Consider the following 26,449-nt stretch of genomic DNA (forward strand, 5'->3'; position numbering starts at 1 on the left):
TCCATTGACTTCTGAAGTTGTGATTGAAAAGCATTTCTGAAGAACCAGACCCCATCAAGTTCACCACTTGAGAGTTAATTAACTGGCTTATGAAAGATGCTAGATAAACACCCCTGGAGAATGAAGCTGATTATCCACTGAACAGGTACAGCATGGACATAAGCAATGTAAGTTTCCCCACATTACCCCACCAATGTGTTTCAATCCTATCCTGGAGGGACTGTCTCTACTGCTGGAAGGCAATTCTATCTTCAGGACTATTCAAACTAAAAATTGCTGTTGAAACAATCGTAAAGGTGACAATTAGAACCAATTGTGCTGGTGATTTTATGACCTAGATACTTCTTGACCAGAAGCTGGAACGAGATCACAATTCATTTCATGTGGCCACCAAACAGCCATCAAAATAGTCATGAATTTCAATGATTACCAACCTGGGGCTGGATTAGAATGGGTAGCCTAAAAGTAAAAGGTGGAATCTTCTTGGGATGAGGATGAGCGTGGAGGGTGGGAAACACTGGCTGCAATGTGATTTTGATTATCAGTACTCTAATTGCTTGAGTCTTATTTGAAACCAATCACTTAAAGGCCAGATTTTCAAAGGCACTTAGGAGGCTAAAGATGCAGATGGGCACATAGTAGGATTTTCAAAAGCACATAATGAAGTTAGATATCTAGGTTTCACTGAAGTCAATGGGATTTAGGTGCCTTACCTACTGAGATGGTTTTGAAAATCCCACTAGGCAACTACCTGCATCTTTAGAGGCCTAAGTGCCTTTGAAATGTGGCCCCTTGTGCTTAACAGTTCCCTGCCTCGCCATTCAATCTCCTTAACACTTGCCTTTGAATAAAAGTCATGGAATTTATTCTATTTCTGTCAAAGGCCAATATGGCTAAAAGTATTCTGTACAGAAAAAAATGGACTACTTTACCTCAGAGAAGCAGGCAATTTTCTGCAAGTGTATGTGTATATAAATACACACGCACACGTTTCTGAGTGGAGTGGAGTGGAATGGGGTGGGTTAGTTTTTATTACTTGTAGGTCAAATAAGCTTAGTCTTGGGAGGAGTGAGTGCAGCCAGAGGCTAAGTTGTGACTTTCGGCAGTCTTCAGCAGGCGATAATCTATGAAATCCATCATCTCAGGAGTAGAACAAAGGGAAGGGAATATTTATAGGATGGAAGGATCTATGGTCCTGATTCTATTTCCATTGAATCCAGTGACAAAACTCCCATTCACTTAAATCGTGCAGGATCAGGCTTCATGATAGATGACCAATTGGCATAGCTCAGACATATCTCAAAGACTTGATTCCTTTCCACAGTGAAGGTACCCTGTCATGTGATGTTGGTGCACACTTGAAATTTTTTTAAGGGTTTTAGAAAAGCTGATACCAATGGATACATTTTTTAAAATTTAACTATTTAAATGGCAACATTTTAATTTGGATTTCAACATCTTCCTGCTGTGTTAGCAACAATTACCATGAACAACAATCAGATTCAATAGAGGAAGGTCTATTTTCATTAGCTAAACTCAGTGAAATGCAAAATGCAAATAAACAGCATTATTAGTACAAAGTGAATTGGAGATTTAAAAGGGCTTTGCATTTTAATAATCTACAGCAGTGACAGGCAACCTGCGGCCTGCAGATCAGTGGCAGTCAACCTGCGGCTCATCAGGGTAATCTGCTGGTGGGGCACGAGACAGTTTATTTACATTGACCGTCTGCAGGCACAGCTGCCCGCAGCTTCCAGTGGCCATGGTTCGCCGTTCTTGGCCAATGGGAGCTGCGGGAAGTGGCACAGGCCTTAGGGACATGCTGGTTGCCACTTCCCACAGCTCCCATTGGCTGAGAACAGCAAACCACAGCCACTGGGAGCTGCGGGCAGCTGTGCCTGCGGACAGTCAATGTAAATAAACTGTTTCGTGGCCCGCCAGTGGATTACCCTGACAGGCTGCAGGTTGACTGCCACTGATCTGCAGTGTTACCCAACAGTAACCCAGAGAAGGAAACATTCCTTGGAATTCAGGAGAGCTAGTGACACAGTAACCATAGAGACACTCCAGAACAGGATATTCATGTACAGTCCTTTATTGCCATGTTTTCTAACTTATTTTTGTATACAAATCAAATCAGATTTTCAACTTCAGCCTTTTGGATCCAGACTACTTAGATAAATTGACATGGTGAAGGCCTGTTATCTTACAGCATATATGGACTGTTAAAACTCCCCATAAATCACATTTTATAGAAGACATTTGTTCACATTTTATAAACATGTACACCTTTCTCATCAACATGGTCATGAACAAAGCTACCACTCTTAAAATTTCTTTTACATTTGAGATATTTACATTGCATAGTGTCCCTGGGTACATTTTAAAATTCACAAAAAATGCTTTTAGGTAGAAATAATCTCAATGTTTTGAATAGGTACAAATGGAAACTAAAATAAAAGGGTTAAGTTCAGGAAGAGCAGTTATATGTCGAATGATACCTACATAGGACAATTCATTGCTTAAAACATAAAAAGTACCTAGCACCATTTTCAATTAAACAGTTGAGCCGCAAGAGGACAACGACCATGGGTCAGATTCTGGCCACTGCTAGATGGCTGGTTTGCACAGCTTACATTACCAAAACAGGCCTAAAATTGATTTAAGAGTATCGCTACAGTGCAATGGGGTAATGCGATCACAGCAGGTATAGGCACACCCAACCTAGCTTTGATCAAACCAGCTTATTCAAAATAGCATTGTAGACATGGTGTCACCACAGCCTGCCAGCCCAAGTACTATCCTGCATGGGACCTCCACTTGTGCTGCCACAGCTTCAGTGCTATTTTTAGTGAGCTGGCTTGATCAAAGCTAGTTTAGGTATGTCTGTACATGCTGCAATAACACCTCCTGGTTGCAGTGTAGACATACCATAACTGGCTAGTCGGGGATTCCATCATAGGGCAGTTGGCCAGGGGGTAAAGGAGGAATGACAAGCAGTACTGTGGTTTGGCATTTTCTGGATGCTGGAATGACCTGTTGGTGGCTGTTATTGCTTTGAACAGGGCTGTTGCTGCAGTAAGTTGCTCCTGAGGACTGGACTAACACGCAGAGGCTCAGAATCAAGGACCTACCAAGTTTGCCAACAGCCTTTGCAGCACCTACCCTCCCAAGTGCCAAATTCTTTGTCCCAAAGCTCTGGTCCCAAGCTTCTCATGTAGTGACTTTTATGACTCATTAGAAAAGTTAGATGATGTAGGTAAATATTTCTATTGTTTTGGAATGATCCTAATTTTTGCTGTCTTTGGCAAAAATCTCTGGAAAAGATTGATGTGAACTTCAGTGTTATCGGCTTTTTTCATCATCCTTATAGGAATGAGACTGTGTTAATTTCTATCTTAAATGCACATGCTACTCTGACTACAGCCTGGATCATAGCTCTAATATATGTATAATAGATGATCCCTCATCGACAGGGGGATGGAATATGATTTAAGAAGTCTTGTGCATCTCTAATGTCTATAATCCAAAGACATGAAAGGTATCAGAGAGCAGCATTTGGTACTCAGGTTGTGAATAACATCATTGGAAAGTGTTTAAAATTGTTTATTTGATTTTTGAAAAGATGAGCATGATAATCATCTGTCTGTATCCTAGCCAAACAAGTCAGAGCCACTCATGGCTACAGAGGAGCCGGAAACATATGCACGCTTGTAGAAGAGTTGCCAAAGGGAGTAAGGCTCATTCTAGTAAATGGTCTCACATTTTTCTAATTAGAAGTGATTTTCATTTGCATCCGTGAACTAAGGACACTGGAGGTGGTAATGGTAATCTGGTCTCTTACATGGGAATGTCAATGAGTGAGCAGGGATAAAGGTGTTCTTCACTGCCTCACGGGCTCTCGAAGGCCCTCTTGGACAAATATAATTGTGAGTGGTTCCATGAAACCAAGAAAAACATATGCAGCCTTCTTCTTTGAATATTTCCTGAGTATGCCAGAAAAATGTTCTCAGACAACGTTGATTGGTATAATCTGAGTGTTTCTTAATATTGTGTAACAGAACAGCAACAGTATTATTACCAGTAGTCCCTAGGGACATGTTAGACATGTTAAGTAAGAGATATCAACACTGAAGTGAACATTTACACAAATCAGGAATAACAGTACAAGTGACAAGATGGAAATGTGAAGTGACCATGACATATGACCATTTGGTGCATGTTAAGTGACAAATGATTGAATGTCAGCAAGCAGAATTTAATGAAATTCATGCGTCTGATAAAACATGACTGCACAAACAACATCTGTGTAATTTTTCTGATAGTCACTGCAGGCTAGTTTTATTACAAAAGGGGAAAAAATCAGGAAGACAGTTAGGATAGAAACCAACTGTGAAAGTCTGTTAGGCAAATCAATATTTTGGCAGGCTCAGCCTGTCAAATACTGTCAGTGTTGCACCTTGATGTGAAAGGTAAAATTATGCAGAGGCCCCTTTGAAAAATCAAAGAGAAAAGACGAGTTATTGTGTAACCGCCTGTAAACACTAGAGATGAAGAAGGCTTGGCTGGCATGAACAGCAAGATACGAACTGAGCTGAACGTTCAGTCCTATGTATGTAGAGAAATAAGGCAATGTGCTCATATTTGGATAAACCAATTTTTCAACATACAAGGCAATGGCCAAGGAGTGTAAGAATTACATTTCTATTAGGGACCATTCACACTTAACATGAATCTCCAGTTTGTTACAAAACACAACAAAAACATGAAAAAGGCATAATAAAAAGCTCAAGGAGAAAGTCCCATGTGCAAAACATTACGATACCCTGGATGTAGATATCATATCGCAGCTGAATTTGACCCTATCAAAAAAGTAATAAATGTTCTTTTGCTAAATGATGACAGTTATTCCAGTACGATTCCCCCCTTCCCATACAACAGACATAAAAGATCTTTTAAAAAGTTTCACAGTATGAAAAACGTACATGAGAGTTAATTCAGAGGGGTATTCAATATGTTGAGTTTTGTCAGCTGAGTGTATTGATTCCAAAAGCTGTAAGAGTAAAGGTGAGTTCTCATTTTTACTGCACTACATCTATTTTCCATGTGAGGTACATGAATAAGGTCAAGAACAGGAAGCACTAAATTCTGCAGCCCTTTTTCAGACAAAACTCTTAGTTACTTTAATGGGGTTTTTAATGTTATGGGCTAGATTCTGGCTGCAAACAGCCAGTGAAGAATTCCCCTGCTGCAGTAAAGCTGTCAGAGCCGGCTCCTGTATCAGCCTACCACCCATGGCACAAGGGGAGTATTAGGGTGGATAAGGAGGCTAGCAGAGCTCTGCTGCACTAAACGAATCCTCCACTCGTGTAGGGTCCCCTAGGGATCCTAGGTCAGAGATATAAATCAGAACTGCCTCTAAGCTGAGCCATTGCAGACTGGCCAGGATCAGGCCAGATTCAGGGGCTCTAACTTGCTCCCTAACATCTCCCCCAATTCCTCTGTGTTGGGTGAAGTCCAGATGCAGGGGAGAATCTAGCCCTATATGTCCCACTGACTTAACAACTGTAGCACTTTGGTCTAAGAGAGTAAACATGGAAACCCATCTTTCAAATCAACTCTTTTTGAGAGAAGGGTTAGCACTTACGTGTCCTCAGCTTCTACGTTCATAGGCTTAAAACTTATTTGGAAAGTCTGAAATGGAAATATGGGACATACAGTCTTAGGGGACAATTTTGCCTTCAATTCTGCAGGGTGGATCTTCACTCGATCTTCTACCCTCTCTTCAGGCACAGAACAACTCCTGTTCCTGGACATGTGGAGCTCCGACTTGCTGTCTCCCCCTCCTATGAATATTCTAAATCAAGTCTGGAGGGTTCTATGCACAAAAAGGGAAGATCAGAACAAAGAGGCACCATTATACCCTTTCTCTGGCAGCAACTTTTATTGGTGTTCCCTTTGGTTGCTTTCCAGTGAAGAGAATGCAAAGCAAAACAAGTATAAGGCTTGACTGTGCTCTGGCTCTGAGGAAATGTACAAGGGACTCAGGAGGGTATGAGTCCATATGTTCAGCTGGGCACAGGGTCTGCAAGGAGCTACTGCTGCTAGTGGTATTAGCCAGTCCAAAGGCTCATGACCCTGCCATGCCTATTGAACTGGTCAGCATAGCTGGTGGTCGTCTGAAGGAGGTAATGGGTAGTCATAAGAGGGGAGTTGAAGGACTGTGGATAGGTGCTAGTGTAGGCCAGGCAAAGAGATTCATCAGGATGGAGTTAGATGGTAAGGCTATGAGAGGGGCTCTTTTAATAAACCAGTCCTACACTTTTCAAAAGGTTCAAGCTTGGTTTGTAAAAAGCAAACATTCTAGCCAATTTTTATAACAACTGCTTTGCCCGTCAAAGAGTAACATCACATGCTCTTTATCATTAATCGATACAATACCAAGGCTAGCTCCTGCCCTCCGCTATATGGCTGCACTGGGGCATAAGCAGACACAGGGAATCACTTTCATCTTCTCTCCCTACTAGCAGCAAGATAGAAACTATTTAGTGCTGAGGAGAGCAGAAGGAGATAGTACCAGCTATTATGCCATCCAAGATGTTGGGACTTCAAGCGGGCAAAGTCAGTTAGGAGACGTCGCCCCTCTGCAGTCAGCTAGTGCACATGCTGCATTCTGCCCACCCTGAGACATTCTTGTCCTGCGCTTCTACCTGGTACAGAGCTGCCACCGCCACTCTGCTCCCACCAATGCACGGCTCTGCCAGTGAAGCGCAGAAAATGCCCTATCTATGTGTTTGCATCATAGACCAGCTACAGTTCAGCCAATCAAATGGATTTAAAAAAAATATATGGATGTCTACACTCAACAGACAGGAATGTATTCAGCAAAAGCCTAATCTGCTATTACATACTTTTAACAACTGCCCACCTTCTCACTCATCTTAGGTGCAAAAACATTCAAAGCTTCCATGACAGATCATTTTCTATTCTAAGAAAAACAGATTCCATTTTTTCCACAGTGGCATGAGAAAGGAACAGGCAATTAACATAGATGCAGATTTTCTCATCTTTTGTCCCCTTGTGTTAAAAGTTTAACATTATTTAAGCTTTTCTGGTTTGCTTTGCATTGAATACATATACAGTACTATCGCATAACATGTGGCCAACCCAGAGGCCATGAAATCATGCCCAACAGTGTGTGGCTGCCATCTTGGATTTACTAGTAGCGAGAAACAAGTTCCTGGAGGTCTGTTTTTTTCAGGTTAAGCAGGCCCTTTCTGAGGATCTTCATCAGCACACGGTTCCCACACCGTTTGGTTTATTTCCCCTTTTCATGATTCTGTGCTGTGCTGAGGCACGTCCTTCTGGCTGAGAAGGGCTGAATGGAGAGTCTCTTTAAAGTCTACTGCATTCATACTGTTCTTGCACTGGCCCAGAGGGTTAGCTGTAAAGCTAGATAAGGCACACCCCACTGCTTTGCAGCCTAACCACTCCTTGCCCATCTAGGAAGCAGGAGGTCAAACCAAGGTAGCAAATTCACGGTGCCTGTGTGCAAATACAGCACTTATAGACCCTTGCCTGCTGCCAGGTTAGAAGTGCTTAAAGGTTTATATTTTTTGTGATTAAAGATGGGCTCTTATCATGGGAAACCAAGCTTCAAAGGTGGCTCCAGATACCTACCTTTCAGAATCAGTGAATCCAATTTGGTAGGAGCAGATTCCTGTGATCCTGGATGGATTTTTAGGTACTTTCATTTTGCTGGTTTGTGACGGGATAAATGAGCAAATGTGGATCTTCCAAACAGCAGCACAAGATGCTACGTGCAGTCATAGGGGTTGAACCCTGGAACTATTTCTGGTAGCTTGCATTAATCTCTCTGAAGCCAGTCAGTGAAGGTCTGCTTAAGGTGGGAATGAGGAACTTTAGAAAGTATTTCCATTTACTGAAAAAACTTTCATTCAACCTTCCCCAAGTGCCCCACAGTGAGTGGAAAATATGCCTGAATGTTTTAAACCACATCAAACCAGATGTGCTGTCGCTTGATATTTTGATCTCTCAATATGGTGATTTAAAATGACGGATTTAAATTACCATTAGGAAATGAACCTCCAATTTTGTAATTGCTGTCACAGGTCTCACAGATGTCATTCTTGAATTCACACGATTTGAATTCTCTGTTTCTGTTTTGATCGTGTTCTCTTCAGTCAGCATAATAATTTCCAAACTGCCATTTCTGATAAGGATTTGAGGCATCACAGGCATTAACCCTCAGGATTTTGTGAGACTGATCCACTTCCAAACATGTTGGCTGCTGAAGGTGTTCTAAAACCATGTGATCCATCTAAAAAGAAACAGCATAGGACAATCGGTAACAGGACTCATACAGCAATTGTTGTTATTTGCAACTGGGAAAAAAAAGCTTCAGAAATTATACTCAGTGTTCCCTAGTGGAGATTTTTGATTCCCGAGGATGCGCCCATTTTTGCATTTCTGCATTATGTAATGATTCATTCATAGGCTTAAAGGGAATTTTGGGTGGGATCCAAAGCTTACACCTGTTGTTGAACTAGAACTATATTACACCTTCTGTGCTTCATGGGATTTTAATTCTTTGGAAATTAACAGATTAGTTCGCTTGCTGTCTGAATGGTAATTATCATGCAAAGGAAATGACTCCAGATGCATTTGCAATATAGAATAACGTATGGCAGGAGACTTTGATTTTCATGTTGTGATATTTTGCAGCTGATGAAGTAAAAACACACTTACTATGATGAAAAGTGTGTTAGGTAATTTGTTAATTAAGTCCAAGAGCTGGGATGCTAAATTGGATTATGACATCGTGAGGCGTTTGAATGATTAGGGGCCTTATTCTTATCCTTTTGAACTTGTGTGCAATTTTTTTAACCTACTTATACATATGGCAAGTATTGTAATACTACAAGTATCCTCAGTGATAGGGACATTTTTACATTATTGCTTTATTGTATAATATTTGATAGCATAATTTCAGTCATGTATCTTAGTGAAATATTAGTGAAATCACCAACTGACTATTTTATTTGAGGCTTTGTATGTGCATGACAAATGCATTGAACGTGCCTTTGTTCTGATGAGAACTATGACACCTGATAAGGGGTGAGGACTTCACTATTCCTGTGGCCAGCATTAACCCATTTTCCCCCTTGTTTTCTGGTTTGCAATATTCAGTTGCTGGAGTGACTAGTTTTTAACCCTTGTTATATAGTAACTCAAACTAGTCTCCTTTGTAATCAGCTTCCAAATAATCTTTCAGAAAAACAGCATCCAGTACCATATGGAAAGCCAGTGAATGCGAACCTAACTGGATTGCAATAATGCTCTTTTTTCTTGCAGACAGTACAGTGACACGCACATTAGAAAGTTAGAGATTCGGTTATATTGGTGCCCTCTCCAAACTGTATATTATTCAGGAATGATGTTGTTGTTGTTGTTGCAGAAATAACATTTGCCAGAACACCACAAAATGCTTCAGTCCTGTTAGGCTCCAAATTTAATCGCCTTTAGGATTGTCCTAATGCCCCCTGAACTCTAAATGTATCTGACTTCTAACATTACACTCTATCATTCCTGAACAATTCGAAACAAAACTAACAATAGCCATTGTTTTTGTAGGACTTGGACAAGAGCGATGTTGTGTTCCACCAGCTGACTGTGTTAAGAGTTAAGTAGCCCTTGTGGTGGGGTGTCTACCCCCACACAACATGGCCCGGCAGGCCAATTAACTGTACAGGCTGTGCCTGGAGAGGGAGCCAGGGAGCAGGGAATTGATTGAAACCAGGGACAGCTGGGCAGGAACAGGTGGGGCCTATAAAGCCAGGAAGCTGGTAACAGACAAAGGCTGCTAGGAAAGGCTGTAGCCGCTCCCTGCGAAGAGGGAGGGGGATTTGGAGTTAATACACCCAGAGAAATGAGGGGAACTGGGAGTGGTAGGAAGGAGTCCAGGGAAGGAGTGACAAGGGCTGTGGGAAAGCAGGCCATAGTTACAGGTATAGGGTCCCTGGACTGGAACCCAGAGCAGTGGGTAGGCCTGGGGTCTCCTACCAACCACTGGGGATATGGCACAGGCCAGGCAGAGGACTGCAAACTGCCTGGGCATCCTGGAAAAACCTGGTTACATTTACCCTGGAAGGGGGAACCATGGAGTGATCTGGCTGTAGGGCTTAAGTCAGAGGAAGCTGTGATTTGTAGAATGAGAGGGCTCGGTAGAATGAGAGGACAATGGGAGAGACACTTCCAGGAGATGGCGTAACACCTGGCTGGAGCTAATCCCAGGAATGGCCTGGAGGAGTGCCACCAATGGTGAGTAAACCCCATGACAGTCTTCCATTCCCAGAGCAGTGTTGACTCTATTGGCCACACACAGAAGTAAACCAAAAAAGCCATGTTTATTTTTAGTTAGAGATGAACCCTAACCACAACCCCAGATTTGAACCCTGGGCTTGAGAGGGGAAGATTAAGATTAAATCCCTTTTGTGTGGACTTCCTCAGACCTGCAGGAGGGGAGAACCAAGGATGTTCCTTAGCTCCATTTATAAGCCTTTTGGTGGAAGATGTTTTCTCTCCATTACCCCACATCCCCAATGAGCAATTTACATTCTAAGTTCTGTTTCTGCAAGGAAATGTGATAGTGACTTATTTTTTTATTTAAATGTCTCTAGAGTTCTTTCACTTGCTGTATGAAGCTCAGCGGTGCAGAAGGTCCCCAGTGATATTTCCGATTTAAAAAGTAATAACTTTTGAAATTGAACTTTAATCTCATCTAGAAAGTTTTGGTTCAAACCCTAAGTCTTATTTCTCACATCTTTTTGGTTTTTTCTGTGTGTGGTTGAAGAGTTAGACATTTTGAACTTTGATTATCTTTGTTAGGATGTTCAATAAATTTCAATTTTTGTGGAAAATTTCTACCTTGCCTCAGAACTAACCTACTAATTCTGAGATTAACATTTTGTGGATTTTAGGTGGTGGCCAAATTTGAATTAAAAGGGAAACTCAACTGCAACCTTAACAATAAAGCAATTTCCACATTCCTCAGCAAAATAAGAATCACTCAGCTGTCTCATTCTCAAATTCTGGGGTTATATTTTATGCTAACACAAAAATATGAGCTTTAATCCTGTGTTACAAAGCCAATTACTATATTTAATATATAAACTTTTGTTTTTCCCTCCAGGACTTTTAAAAATAGTAGATACAATAAACCTTAATATTGAGCAAGTAACTTAATTTCATTGTGCCTCAATTTCCCACCTGTAAATAGAGGTAATAATAATACTTCCTCTCGTCCACCCTGTCTCGTCTATTTAGATTAAAAGCTCTTCAGGGCATAGGGTGGCTCTTATTATATGTATGTACAGTTACTAGTGTAAATAGCCCTCATTACATGACATAGTAATACAAATAATGAATAATAGTCACCCTCATTAATATTCAAAACAAAATAAATAAAATAAAACACCCAAATTCAGGAGATGTTAATAGTAACATGTTGGGCAGTGCTTTGTTTTTCTTTGTACAATTACAAGTCCATAGCCTTTGTTTGCCAGACGCTGGGAATGGGTGACAGGGGATGGATCACTTGATGATTACCTGTTCTGTTCCCTCTGGCGCACCTGGCATTGGCCACTGTCGGAAGACAGGATACTGGACTAGATGGATCTGTGGTCTGACCCAGTATGGCCGTTCTTATGCTCTTCAGAGGGCCCAGAAAGGATAATATTTCATTAGTGGGGGGTGGGAGAGAAAGGCATTCAAGGCTTTTTGGTTTGTGAGTTTTTATGGCTGATTTCAAAGGAGGGGGACTCACAGTGATAACTTTCAACTGTCTTTCTCCCCAGAGGGCTGGTACTATATGCTTCCAGTGTCCAGGGCTTTCCTAAAAACTAATCTGATCTACTTCAGTGAACTAAATGGTATAGTTCAGGCTTGTCACCAATTCAGTCCTATGCAGGTACAATCATCTGTGTCCAATTGTGTTGAATTGGGTATTGTGGCTTTGTAAAGTGAAACATGACTTTCTGTATCCTAGCAGGAACCATCACATGTATCTAGTTTAAGGCTTGAAGTTCAGCCTGGAACAGTTTCTGACCATCAAAAATTGTCACTGTACCTACTGTGCAATCTGGTCTCATAAATGGCTGGCATTTTTCTTTTATTTTTACAAAATATCCTGGCTTTGGATTTGGCGAGTGGGGAGGGGAGGGAGGGGTTGAGGAGGGTTTTGTTGTTGTTTTGGATTGGCTAAAAAGAAACAAATGGAAGGAGAGTCAATAATGGAATGTGTTACTGAATATCGATCAGGTTACACAACAGCTATACTTTTGTTTCCTAAATTGAAGGCTCCTCTAAAAGCATGTCACTTCAGAGGGGGAAAAATCATTTCTAATTATTCATGGAACTTTTTAATGCTTAGAGTTATCTACAAGCCTGAATCTTTGACTTTGTTGGATGCAAGCATAGGAAAAAAGAGAACAAAATGTCATTTGAATGATTGTGTATGTGTGGTTAGTTTCACTATATTACATTTTGCTTGATGCAATGTTAAGGCAGCACACTGATATACACCACCCTGAAGGTAAATGGGGCCATGGTAGTGAAATCACTGGCAGCTGGTTAGCTTTCAGTGTAACTTGGAGGAAAATAATCCTGAGGATTGAAAACTGCGTTTGCAGACTAACGATCAGAGTGCTTGAAATAATTTGAAGTAATGTGTACCTTAGGAAAAAGGCAATTTTTATCAATCTCTTTTTTCCTCATATCTATTCAGAAATTCACAAAGAGACAAACTGTGTGTTTCTCTTTATATCTTTATGAATTTGGAATAGTCTCTCTCACTGCCAAACACATGACAATCATACAACACCAGCAATAAGTATTGTTTTCCTTTATTTAGTTTTATTTTAGGTGTAACTGCAGTGGTAGTGGAGGGCAAATCATTACAAATGCTCTACTTACCAGTTCTGGTTGAAAGGCCACCAATGATTTATGCAACCATTTCAGGCTATTGTTTCTGTTATCGCAAGGGTACAGGCCCAGTGTTCTCTTTGCATCTACTGGTGCTATGCAGACGTCCCCATGTTTTATTAGTCTCAGCCAAGTGTAGTTGAACTTCTGGTTCTGTGGAGGAGAAACAATAGCAAACTGATTTCAGTTTGGGTTATGTGAGCTATTTCCCTTTACATGTCTAAAAAATCCAACCACATAACCCTAGGCTTTGTATAATTATTCCAGATATGCCAGATTCTGTTCTTTTAGTGTGAATCTGGAGCGAATTCACAGAATAAAGTTCTGGTCTAAGGCCTGATCGTGCTCTTGGTGACCTCAGTAACCAGACTACTTCCAACTTTGATTAGAAAACAATCCGTCTCTCAAACGGCTGTAGCTGAGACCAGTACGTAGCCCAATAACTCAAAGTTTTCTAATGTTTGCGTTAACAATGTACTATTACAGGGATTCTCAAACTATGGTCAACAAAGCATTTCTTGGTGGCCCACAGAGAAAGGAGTACAGGGTAGTTGTGAGTGTGGGAGAGGAGAGGATCCATGAGAGGATCTTTTATAAACTGGACTGTAGAAATGAAGAGTTGGAGACAGCACCCAAACAAACTCTGAAAAGGGGATTTGTCAACAGATTGCAATGGTGGGGCTTCAGGACTGGCCTCCCCCGATGGCATAACAGCGCCCAATGACAAAAGGCCAACCCTGCCCCCATTAGGTCAGTGACTCTTGATGTCTATATTGGCTCATAATCAGTGGGGTATTCCCATCAGGAGGCACTTCCTATAAAAGACAGCAAAGGAAAGTAGCCCTGTTCCTGGAGCAACTGCCATGTATCCTCCCTCCTATGCTGGCTTTGTTACTGTGGTAGAGTACGCTAGTGGGTCTACTGTATTTAAAGTTTTCTCTCCACTATAGGCATGTATGGAATTTTGCATCTGAGTTGCATTTCAGCTAATTGCAGACTTCTACTTGGTTTTGGGGGTCTCGGTGCTTTCATGAAATGGTGCAGGCTCCATTTCTTATCTATTGCCTCTACAAACACAGCCCAGTACTCATTTCTTGTTTTACAAGATGGCATCTTTTGGCAATGTGTCCTGGCAGTAAGGATTACATGAACCTCCAAGATGGACTTCAAGTCAGTGAGGTGGTGGGTAGGGAGATTCCTTAGCATAAGCAATAAAATTGACAATATTTGACATCCAATAGACATACCAGCAATCTCTAATACATCTTACCTTGTTGCTAATGTTACAAGCCTCAAAGGCCAGAGTGGAGTTTTCCACAGTAATGCATCTAGCCATGGCTATGTTAACAATCTGGGAGCAAAATTAAAAATGGAAATTCAGAAAAGGCAATAACATCAAAGTGAGGCACAAAAACGCAAGAGACAGAACACTGAAAATAGAACAATTATAATAATACTTAGTTCTTATACAGTGCTTTTCATTAGCAGATCTCAAAGCGCTTTGCAAAAGAGGTCAGTATCATTCTTCCCCTTTTACAGTTGGGGTAACTGAGGCACAGAGCGGGGAAGTGACTTGCCCAAGGTCACCCAATATATTAATATTTAAGAGTATTACATTCTAATAAGCATAAAAACAATGAGGTGTTCTGGTTAGCATAAGAGTTTGTCTCTACATGAAAATTAATCTGGAATAAGATAGGAGATGAATTGAAAGCAGATTAACTATTACTGATTAACTCCATGGGTGGACAAGAGAATAAGAGCATCCACACATGGATTTAGCCAGGAATAGCTATTCAGGAATCTTTTAGGGCTTGTCTACGCAGGGAGTTATTCCAGAAATAATTGGTTAGCATTATCTCTTTTACTGGATGCTCTCTATAAGAGAAACATAGTGTAATCTAGGCAAACTAAAGATAACGGACCATATTCTCTGCTGGTGTCAGTGTGCCTGCAATATCTGCTTGAACTCTTTTGTCTGCCAAGAGATGCTTTACATTAGCCTTGTTCTGGAACACAGGAGACAGCGAGAGTAAGTTTTTTGTTAGGCACAGCTTTCCTATTGCTGCTTCTTATGCTGTAACTGTTATTGAAAAATGATTTATAAATCCTCTCACATTCCTGCAGCACAGTCTAACCAACCCAAATGGGCAGCAGGTTAGGAGAAAAATCCTCTTAAATTGACCTTATGCAGACAATTTGATTGCCTGGCCAATCAAATCAGAGATCAGATATCTCCAGTTATCTTGGCCACCCAAAGCTAATTCAGAGTTAAAAACTGCTCAGAGCTAGTCATGCAGCTACACTTTGTTAACTAGAAGGTCAAAAAAACAAAACCAAAAACCATAATAGCTGGCAAAGGCTACCTGCTGTCATCAGACCTCTGACTGGTGATGGATTTAGGACACAAGTGGTGGGATACATTTCTATTCTATTCAGGCTATTATACTGCACTCTTCATTGCTGCATTTGAGCATCTCCCCTCAGGGAATTAAATTACATGTCTAGTATCTGTCATGTATCCTTTTCTTTCCTTCTCCTTCCCCAAAGGGAAAACTGTTTGTGGATTTTTATATCTATTTAATTTTATTATATATAATGTGATCTGTGTCATGTTGCTAAGATAACTCTTCAGCCCTCACAGATAGGGTTGGCTGCCCTTGATCCAATCAGTGAAAGGGTAGTATTGGTACTTATGGTATTACAAGAGTCAGCAGCAGTTGTGTACACACCAACACTTTGGAAAGAAGGCATTTCCATTCTAACTTAGCCAAAAGGTTTATGATTATCTTTAAAAACTTTTGCATCATATTGGAGGGGAAAAAAAGAATGAGTGACCGAACATTGTCTGTCAGGAAATGCTAGTTAGAAAGTGCAGATGCGAATGAGAATTTTTTTCTTTAAAAAGCGTCTAAATATTTTCTCTCTTTCCAGATGTTCCTTTGTTTTTGTTGCAGTACAGGTGGCCTCAGGTCTCTCAGGTGTCTTGTATCTCTTCATTCTGCCTCTTTTGCTCTATTTTCTCTACAATTGTCGTTACATCAGGGAGTCATCATCATGATACCTTGTTAGCTTGACCATCTGGAGAAGTTATGGCTTGCACTAAGCTTTCTTGTACTGCTGTTTGAATGACCAGACAAATGGATTCTAAGGGCATTTATGCATTCTGAAGTTTATATCAGAATGCTGCTTATTCTGGGCTGAATTCTGCCAGGTACCAAATGCCTTCAGATCACACACAAGGAAGTTAATGGAACAATATTGATTTATAACAGATGAGGAGTTGACTAGATCGTCGGGGTCAATGGGTAGTGATCAATTGGTCCATGTCTAGTTGGCAGCTGGTATCAATCGGAGTGCCCCAAGGGTCGATCCTGGGGCTGGTTTTGTTCAGTATCTTGATTAATGATCTGGAAGATCGCGTGGATTGCAACCTCAGCAAGTTTGCAGATGAAACTAAACTGGGAGGAGTGGTAGATACGCTGGAAAGTAGGGATAGGATACAGAGGGACCTAGAGAAATTAGAGGATTGGACCAAAAGAAGTCTGATGAGGTTCAACAAGGGCAAGTGCAAAGACCTGCACTTAGGAAGGAAAAATCCCAAGCACTGCTACAGACTAGGGACCAAGTGGCTAGGCAGCAGTTCGGCAGAAAAGGACCTAGGGGCTAGAGTGGACAAAAAGCTGGATATGAGTCAGCAGTGTGCCCTTGTTGCCAAGAAGGCTAACAGCATTTTGGGCTGTATAAGTAGGAGCACTGTCAGCAGATCAAGGGACATGATCATCCCCCTCTATTCGGCATTGGTGAGGCCTCAACTGGAGTACTGTGTCCAGTTTTGGGCCCCACACTACAAGAAGGATGTGGAAAAATTAGAAAGGATGTGAAAAAATTAGAAAGAGTCCAGTGGACTAAAAAATGATTAGGGGGCTGGAGCACATGATTTATGAGGAGATGCTGAGGGAACTGGAATTATTTAGTCTGCAGAAGAGAAGAATGAGTGGGGATTTGATAGCTACTTTCAACTACCTGAAAGGGGTTTCCAAAGAGGATGGATCTAGACTGTTCTCAGTGGTAACAGATGATAGAACAAGCAGTAATGGTCTCAAGTTGCAGTGGGGAGGTTTAGGTTGGATATTAGGAAAAACTTTTTCACTAGGAGGATGGTGAAGCATTGGAATGGGTTACCTAGGGAGGTCGTGGAATCTTCTTCCTCAGAGGTTTTTAAGGTCAGGCTTGACAAAGCCCTGGCTGAGATGATTTAGTTGGGGATTGGGTCCTGCTTTGAGCAGGGGATTGGACTAGATCAGTGCTTCTCGAAGGCGGTCTGCTGCTTGTTCAGGGAAAGCCCCTGGCTGTCCAGGCTGGTTTGTTTACCTGCCGCGTCTGCAGGTTCGGCCGATCGCGACTCCGACTGGCCGCGGGTTGCCGTCCCAGGCCAGTGGGGGCCGTGGGAAGCAGTTCAGGCCAAGGGATGTGCTGGCCACCCTTCCTGCAGCCTCATTGGCCTGGAGCAGCAAACCGCGGCCAGTGGGAGCCACGATCAGCAGAACCTGCGGACACAGCAGGTAAACAAACTGGCCCGGAATGCCAGGGGCTTTCCCTGAACAAGCGGCGGACCGGCTTCGAGAAGCACTGGACTAGATGACCTCCTGAGGTCTCTTCCAACCCTGATATTCTATGATTCTAATTGAGGAATATTTATTGTATTTTAAGATAATCATGGCAATATTTGAAAATTATAGCTGGTTGAGCTATCATTAAAAAAATGTAGCCGCTTTCCTCCCTTTTTAGATTACTGAACCTTTTATGAACTAATCCTGATTTCTGTGAGTAAATCTGCTGTTAATAAAATATTTTCCAAGTAGTTTTGATGAATATTATTCATCCTACTGGTAGCCTCTGAATGATTATTTCAGTAATCAGTATTTATTTGTAGTATGCTATTTGATCAGCTCTACTGGAAAATATGGTCCACATCACAGCTAAAGTAAAGCAACCTTAACCCAGCTTCACTGACTCCCCAGGGACATTGGCCCTGCTTTGAGCAGGGGGTTGGACTAGATGACCTTCTGAGGTCCCTTCCAACCCTAATGTTCTGTGATTCTTCTCTGATTTCCTGGGGTAGAGAAATATCTGGGAGTTTATAGTCAACTGAGCAGCTCTTTACCACCCCTGGCACTGCCCTTGGCCTCAGAGGCATGTCTGAGGTGTGGTAGAGTATGGCCGTGTCTGCTCCTGACTGCTGGAATAACCTAGGAGGTAAATAGAAGCTGTACTGGGAGGCTGAACTGCCCCACAGCCAGCATCCATGCCAACGGGTGTAACACTACTTATGCTCCTGCCCTCAGCAGGACAGCACAAGCACAGCTGAGGATCTGACCAATTACTTTCAGGAGTGCTACTCTTGCTAAACTAAAACTCTAAAATTAGAAAGACTTTCAGAAGCTGACAGAACTACATATGGTAACAAAGTATTTTGTGACCTGGGATCACTGTCACTTGTTCTTAACATTCAGATTTTTTAATTTAAATTTATGCTGAAATTATAAATGAAGTAGCATGTCCATGATGCCTCAGGAGCGACTATTTTATGCTCTTGTATTTTTAGAAATGTTTCCAACTGCCCTGAACTTTGGTGAAGAAATATGGACCAAGATCAGAATCTACATTTTCTTCACACACACACATAAAGAGATGGTGAATATGTGAATAATTAGCACATTGTGAAAATGAGACTCACTTGATATTGAAATTCACAGAATGGTATGAATATAATACCAGAGGAAATTAAAGGGAAGTAAATTCAGAGAATACACACAACCTGATCCTGCTACATTCTTTACACAACCACAACTTCCATTGAAATCAATGGGAATTTGGGGTGGGTAGGGAAAGCAGGATTGAACCCAAAATATTTCTGAAAAAGTATTCTGTCCACTATACCTTTGTTGCATTTGTATAAGTACTGGAGACCGGATTTTAGCTGCACTTTGGTACAGGTATGACTAGGGTGACCAGACAACAAATGTGAAAAATTGGGATGGGAGTGGTGTGTAATAGGAACCTATATAAGAAAAAGACCCAGAAATTGGATCTGTCCCTATAAAATCAGGACATCTGGTCACCCTAGAAATGACTGTGTTTGGGCGGATACGTCTATTTTTTTGTTTGAAAACAGAAATGAGGCTGTTTTTATTGTAGAAGAGAAAAATAGATTTCTAGTGCACTCTAGTGGTGTCAGGCTCTCAGTACAAAATAATTATTGTTCATGTACTATATTGATTTCATGAATAAATTATTGAAGCCCTAAAAATACTAGAGATTATAGCTAATATATCTCTGCATCCACCATATCTCTGTCTGTAACCACAAGATTTCTGAAATATAAACTCTGGAAATTAGGTAAATTGTTCAGATGTTTCACTATTATCTTGACTACTATGGGGTAATGTATCATGTCAGTTATCACTGAAGAGGCTTGTTAATGTAAAATTTTGTCTTTGGGGGGGAAAAAAGAGGGAAGTGCAAAAAAGATGGAATCTTCATTATCAGAAATATCACCCAATAGAAAATGTGAAGAGAACCACAGAAATACCAACGAATGGGCCATATCTTCAGATTTGTCACCTGTCATAGAGCAAAGAAAATTACTACAACATAATGAAACCATTTTGTCCTAAACCATGATCTGCAGTAAAGGTGAAATTCACCATGGCTGAGGAAGACAGTATGAGGCCCTCCACACCTCTAGGAGTCATTGAGCTTGTGTGTCACAGCCCAACCATAGAAAGTAAGTTTAAAAAGAGTGGCTGTTAGCAGAGAAATGTAAATATGCATTTGTTGTGTAATTTTCCCTTGTAAAGTTCACATACCAGCCCACTGGCTTTAACAAGAGGAGCTTCCAGGTCTGGGTAGATGTTCTCCAGATACCACTTGAAGTTTTTGCACTTAAGCTTCTTCCGCAGTTCTATTTGTTGAGTCAAGTCTCCAACATCCAGGTTTTTCTGGATTAAGTGGTAACCATGTCCATAGAACAATTCTTTGTACTCATCTAACCAGACCTCGGCAACACGTGCCAAATTCCGCTCCACTGTTTTTATCCGGTCTTTAGGGAAGGAGTACGGGTTGTCATTCCTGAAAATATGTCCAACTCTGGAGCATGGGATGATCTCAATTTCTCCTCCACACATCCAGACCTGGCAAACAGAGTTTGATTTGATAAAAATGTTGGTAAATGGTATACAATAAATCTGATTTTGAAAAGTGGCCTCAATTTTTGTAGGCACAACACAATTTTGTGGGTGTAACTTGCACTTATGTGTAGGCTCAAATGAAGAGAGCCCAATGGGAAATGGTCTGTGGAGCAATATTACCCTAGGGGGAACCCTCTCAATCAGGTACAATCCCTTCAGAGCTCCCCAGGAAACAGGGGGCCACACCCACTCCTCCATCCATTAGGGAAGAGCAGCATATGCCTATCTCACCAACTTCTAGGCTGGTGTAGAGGAGGCACACAGCCAAAGCCCTTCCTCTTCCTGACCCATTTAGAGATTTCCCTAGCAGAGACTGTAGTTGGTGTATCTGGTCCCTGTTTTGGGATGAAAATGAAGGTTTCTTGGGCCTTTGTCTATCTCTGCAATTCAAATACTTAGATGCCTTAATGACAGTGTTTGCACGAGCAATTAACTGGCAGTATATGATAAATGCCTCTTGGGCTGATAGACCAAGAATTGAACAAGAGACCTCCTGAGATAAAATTGTGAACTGCTACAGCTTGAGCTGAAGAGCCAAGCCTTTATAATGACTGGCACTAAAAACTCCTTTTCTTTGGAGGTCAGTACACAGGGGGATCTGTAATACACTCACCCATGAGTTATAGATGGAATTATTTTCAGGGAAAAAACTGTGGCTACAAAAATGGAGGTCAGGGAGAGGTCTTGTTAAAAATCAAGTCAAGTGTGTTATTCATGCAGACTAACTTGAAAATACTGATAAACAATCCTCCGAGCATTGCTGAGTTGAACAATAATTCTACACCTGGCTTGTATTAGCAAAAAATCATAAATAAATGACGAGCATAGCTTGTGGCCCATGTTCCAGGCCAAAAAGGAAGTTATTTCCACAGCAATCTTTGGAAAGGGGAGGAGAGCCTCGGGTTTCAAAGCCATGATTCCTTTTTGCAACAACGTGAATGCAAGAGTTACTGTTTAAATCGGGAGGGTTCAAAGTTCATCTTTAACTGCTAGTAAAGGCCCTGATTCAGCAAAGCACTGAAGAATTTGAATTGGGGCCTCAATGAGATTCAGAGATAATAATATTTAAAGGCTACGAGAATTCAAATTGACTAAAAGAAGCATTCAGTAACATTATTACTACTTAGGAAAGCAGCATACCTTGAACGAAAGCTCCATATTTTCACCTCCCCAAACATCCAGGCCAGGATCATATGTGCCAAGTTCAAAAAAATACTTCTTATCAATAGAAAATAATCCACCTGCCATTACGGGACACCTAGGAATGAACCACAGACCTTACATTGGTATTCTGTGAGACAACGAAAATGCACCTGCCACAGCACCCCTACACAGGGATAGCCTGGAAATCATGGACTCCCAGCTGTCCTGTGACAGGTGCTAAGTGTAACACCCTATGTTAATTTGCACTTACAGAAATGGAAACTAAACAGACATTAGATAGTTAATGAACAGAGAGAGCAAACAGATCAGTTTGAAGAAATAGAGAGACCCACTGGATATGAAAATATGCAAAACCACACTGTTTAAAATCTGAAGTTAACCAAGTGGCAGGGAGAGCACCATGTGTGTTACCTCGCTGTAGACAGGCAAGCACACTAACAAAATGGATACTAATGTTTAAAAAAAGCATGTGATGGAAAGTAAACATGAGGCTAAGCCTTGGTTAGAAGAAAGTACCGTATGCTTTGGCAAAGTGGCTGAGCAGAAGCTGAAAATTTCAATGAACCACTAAGGTAATTTTCTGATAACAGTTTGATATGTCTGTCTGTCTATCCAGGTTGGTGCCAGAGGAACTGAAATATCATCTTGGGCTCAAATTTTAGCTTTAATTTCTAGAGGTTTTTTTTCCCATTAGAGACTAGAGGCCAAATGCTTTAATCAGTGGTGCAAAGTAGAATCATGAGATAAGTAGCAAGGTAATACAAAAAGAATGGATATAAACCAGAAAGGCCACCATACAGATGATTCTCATCCTATGCAAACAACGGTGTGTAGGAGAGATGGTCACTAGGAAAATGGAAGGAATCAGAGACAAACTTACTCCGTATGATACTTCCTAAAACAGTCTGGGCTGGATTCTCCACATCACCCATTTAGTTTTGAACACAGTGAAGGGGGATGAGGTGTAGGAATGAGTTATGGCTCTCTGATCCGGCACTGTCCAGCCCTGGTACAAGTCAGAGCTGCTGGGAGCTGATCGAGTCTATTTGCTGGTGTGAGGTCCATCTGTGTCCTTACACTAGTGGGGGAGGTCCATTCTATCATGCCCTTTATCAGCTCTTAGCCCACTCTGCTGCAACCCTGATTCATCACCTCCCTCCTCCTACACCAAAGGAAAAAGCGAGTGGCACAAAGTGGACTTTACTGGCTGAGGAATCCCGCCCCCTAACTTCAAGTGCTGACAACAAACCAAACATGATTTATGGCTGGTAGGTGCAAAGTCAGCCCAGTCCTTTTGATCTTAAGTGCATCTAATTGCAAAAGCTTGTGTGGCTTCTGACATAAAGGGACCATTTGCTGCTGCAGTGTGATTGTTCTAGTACATGACCTTTATCTCTGGCTATGCCAGGACTGGCATCCCTTACCTGTTATGCTTAAGCCCTTAAGGACATGCAGTGTCCGGCAGAATATTTACAGTTCATGGGATTTTGAGCAATGCCTGCTGTGCTCTCTGTGACTCAGGTTGGCACACATCAGATGGTGCAACTTCCCACACAACTTAATTTCACAGATTTTTCTGAATGTTGGCCTTTCTGTGCCCATTTATGTAAAAGGGGAACTTTTGGCCCTCAGAAGACTAGCTGTCTGAAGCTCTGATGAAGGAGCATTTCTGCTCACAAAGTGCTTAATTTTATATACTTACCTTATGATATCGGTTTCCTTGATTTTATCTTTCTCAATGACCTCTGGAGGAATCTGCCTCCATCCAAAATTCATTGGCCAGGTAAAAATCCCACGCTGAAAGTTATCCACTGTCATGTAACTAACACAGAAAGAGAAAGCTATAATATCAAGTTTTTAAGCAGACTCATAATCAAAAGGAGTAAGTGAAAATGAACTTGTCTATATAATTAAAGGAAAAATCTCAATAATTTCTTCATGTATCTTCTCTGAGCACTAAGCATTCATGACCTACCAAACAGTAAATGAAAATTGTGGTAACTGAGATGACTGTATGTATTATAATATTTGTTCATGTAAATTTTTTCTTTATTCCTTAAGTGAAATAATTTGTGAAAAGTAATTAGCAGGTTAAGTAGCTTGCCTTCCCATAATTAATATTTTTGATACTTGTATTTGTAAGTGTTCTTTTGTGAAAGTTGCTTGTATTATGATCTGGAAGTACAATATGGCATAGAATGGAATTACCTCATGTCCTTGTCACTGATTACTTCAATAACTGGGCACACTACTTTCTTTCTGTTTAAACGAACTCTTTCCAGAAGTGGTTCCAACCATCCTACATTACATTCCACATGAGAATCTAAGAATGTCAATACATCACCTAGAGGGCAGAACCAAGAGGGGATTATTTCATTTCTGAGAATGAAATATGTTCAGTAAAGTCCATGTCCAGCAACTACTGCCCCTAACAAAAATACTCTACTCCCATGAACCCACCTAGGAAGAGCCCAAGTATGGCCCTCAGTCTGAACACATTTTGAGCTCAGTTATGATTTCCAGACAACTGCTTTGCAAAGAGTGTTTGCCTGCTCACAAAATGCCACACTCTGGCCAGCCCTGGCACATGTGCATAGACAGGAGGGGAATGTGTACCAGAGAGGTTGCCAGAATCCCAGGGAAGGACTCTCCCTACTCTCTCCTAAAACCCTTGTAGATGCTAAACATCTGAGATGAGTGGTAAGGGACAAAGAGGTGGGTGGCGCATGCTCCATATCTGAACTGGCAGACAGAGCTGGTCAGATGCAGAATGTGGAGCAAACTCCCCTTGCTGCTTTAGTGAGTGCTTCCCAGAAGCATCTAGGAGGAATTCTTGCTAAGTGAGGTATAATTTCTCCTGTGGGTTCCAACTGCAACATGTCCCCTCCATGCTTCCTCCAGAGTGGGTATGAGCACTGGGACGGAATCTTCAACTCAAAAATGCACCTCCTAGTGGAGAAGGCAAAACTAGAATGTAAGTCTGAAAAGGGGCACTCTTCCCTAACTCAATGCACAATATAAGGGGGAAAATGCTTCCTGAGCAAAGTGGAAGAAAAGGTAGGACCCATGACTCCAAACACGCATTCCAACAGCCTCAGAAAAACATACACTCCTTTCTGCTTACCACCCAAACAAGTTCCCAGCCAACAAAACAATGGACAAAACAAGCTTAAGACATACCAGACAAAACTGGTTTGTTAGTAGATGTAAGCAGAGTCAGGATGAGCTCTACCCTGACATCTGGTGGTGAATTTCAGGGAGTGTGGAAGGAATTTCAAGTGTTTGCATTGGCACACACACCCTCAGTATATGACATCATTGGTGCAGACAATACAGACATTTTAATGACAAAATGATATGGGTCTGTGAGCATCAAGAAGAGAGGTGAGGGAAAGACAGAGGATGTTAGCATTTCTAAAATACAGAGCCTCAGGGTAACTCATTATAGCTCAAAGGGGCCAGCTTTTCGGCTGCTCAGTAAAATTGTTGTGTTTTACTTCACAAATCCTACTCAAATCCTTTATTTTGTTACTGCCTAATTTCAAATCATCCGGTTACTTAGAGCTGGTAGAAAAAAAGTCAAATAAATGTATCCTGCAAATTTTGCCTTTATTTTCCAAATATGTGATGGGCTGAGTAGTACAACATAGCAAGCTGGTCAAATACTTGCAAAATTCTTTGCCAAACAATGACAAAACTTGCCAAATAATATTCAGCTCTCTCTAATATTAGTTCAAGATGCTATGATATACAGGACAGTAATAAACGGTTACAGTAGTATAAATCTCCTATTCAGACAAGCCCAAAATGGCAAATAAGAATAACTTTCCTCTTACCTTTAGCAATCTCTGCCCCTGCTAGTCTGGCTCGTATTAAACCATGTCTTTCTTTGAGGTGAAGGAGCCGAACCTTTGGAAACTGTGACATATATTTATCCAAGCTTCCCTTGAGGTATTCTAAACAGGAGAGAAATTAGCAAATTCTTACAGATGATTGGCTTGTCTTTTTAAAGCCATAACAAAGCAGTGAAAAAAGTTCCTTCTCACTAAATTTTAAACCATCTATGAAATGCACTAGCTTTTTTTTACTTGGAGAAATTCCCAAGCATTGGCTTAGGCCCTGTAGCAGCACTATTTCCTCCCTCCCCAAACTATTTGGAAGCCTCTTTGGCCCCATCTACACGACGCGTGAAATTCGATTTTAGATACGCAATTTCAGCTACGGGAATAGCGTAGCTGTAATCGAATATCTAAAATCGAGTTACTCACCCGTCTTCACCGCGCCGAATCGATGTGCGCGGCTCGCAAAGTCGAATCCGGAACTCCGTTTGTTTTGGTGGAGTTCTGGAATCGATGTAAGCGCGCTCTGGGTTCGATATATCCCCGTCTAGACGAGACGCGATATATCGAACCCAGAGCTTTCGATTTTAACGCGCCGAAATGGCGCGTCGTATAGACGTGGCCTTTGTATGAATCATGTGTTTGAGCTCTGTGGAAGTTTGGAACACAGCCAAACAGAAGGGACAGGGCAAAAATATGTATGCTGTAGATGGGATTTTCGAAAGCACTCAGCATTAGCCAAACTCTGCTCCTGTGCAGGTAAATGGTAAAACTCTCATTAATGTCAATGACAGCAGAATTAGGTTATTGCTGCTCAGTTTGAAAATCCCAGCCTGTGTGACATTGGCTCCCTGCCAACCTCTGGCATTCCCCATTGAAGCTTATACTTAACATTTCCTTTAGAACTTATAAAAATCAGAATTTTTTCCTTTAAAATACTATAATTCCCATTAAAAAACTGGCTCTCAAGTTGGTTTTCGTAGGGTGACTGTATTTTGCTGTGTTTTGCTGTTCCTTGCAAATTTTCTGTTGAATTCCAACGGCTAATATTAGTGGCTACAGTTAAACAATCCATCTGGTCTTAAATTGAGTGAGGAATGCAGCATTGCATGTCATCATTCTCATGTGGCACTTTATATTTGTTTGACTTTATTGTAGGAGTGGGTTTTATTGTACAAAATTCTCAAAAAG

General features: G+C 41.3%; 1 protein-coding gene across 1 annotated transcript in view; it reads right to left on the bottom strand.

The window, feature by feature from the left end:
* Positions 1–7,749: 7,749 nt before the first annotated feature.
* GALNT5 (polypeptide N-acetylgalactosaminyltransferase 5) overlaps positions 7,750–26,449 on the bottom strand; it is a 32,184-nt gene continuing 13,484 nt past the window's right edge. The window contains exons 3-10 of the mRNA XM_032789142.2: positions 25,256–25,375; positions 23,628–23,763; positions 23,122–23,241; positions 21,396–21,513; positions 19,875–20,198; positions 14,273–14,353; positions 12,994–13,155; positions 7,750–8,341 (exon numbers count right to left, since the gene is read on the bottom strand). Coding sequence (XP_032645033.1) covers positions 8,201–8,341; positions 12,994–13,155; positions 14,273–14,353; positions 19,875–20,198; positions 21,396–21,513; positions 23,122–23,241; positions 23,628–23,763; positions 25,256–25,375 — 1,202 coding nt within the window. The 3' untranslated portion in view covers positions 7,750–8,200. The remainder of the gene's footprint in view (positions 8,342–12,993; positions 13,156–14,272; positions 14,354–19,874; positions 20,199–21,395; positions 21,514–23,121; positions 23,242–23,627; positions 23,764–25,255; positions 25,376–26,449) is intronic.

The sequence above is a fragment of the Chelonoidis abingdonii genome, chromosome 10 (genome assembly GCF_003597395.2).
Source record: "Chelonoidis abingdonii isolate Lonesome George chromosome 10, CheloAbing_2.0, whole genome shotgun sequence".
Lineage (NCBI taxonomy): Eukaryota > Metazoa > Chordata > Testudines > Testudinidae > Chelonoidis > Chelonoidis abingdonii.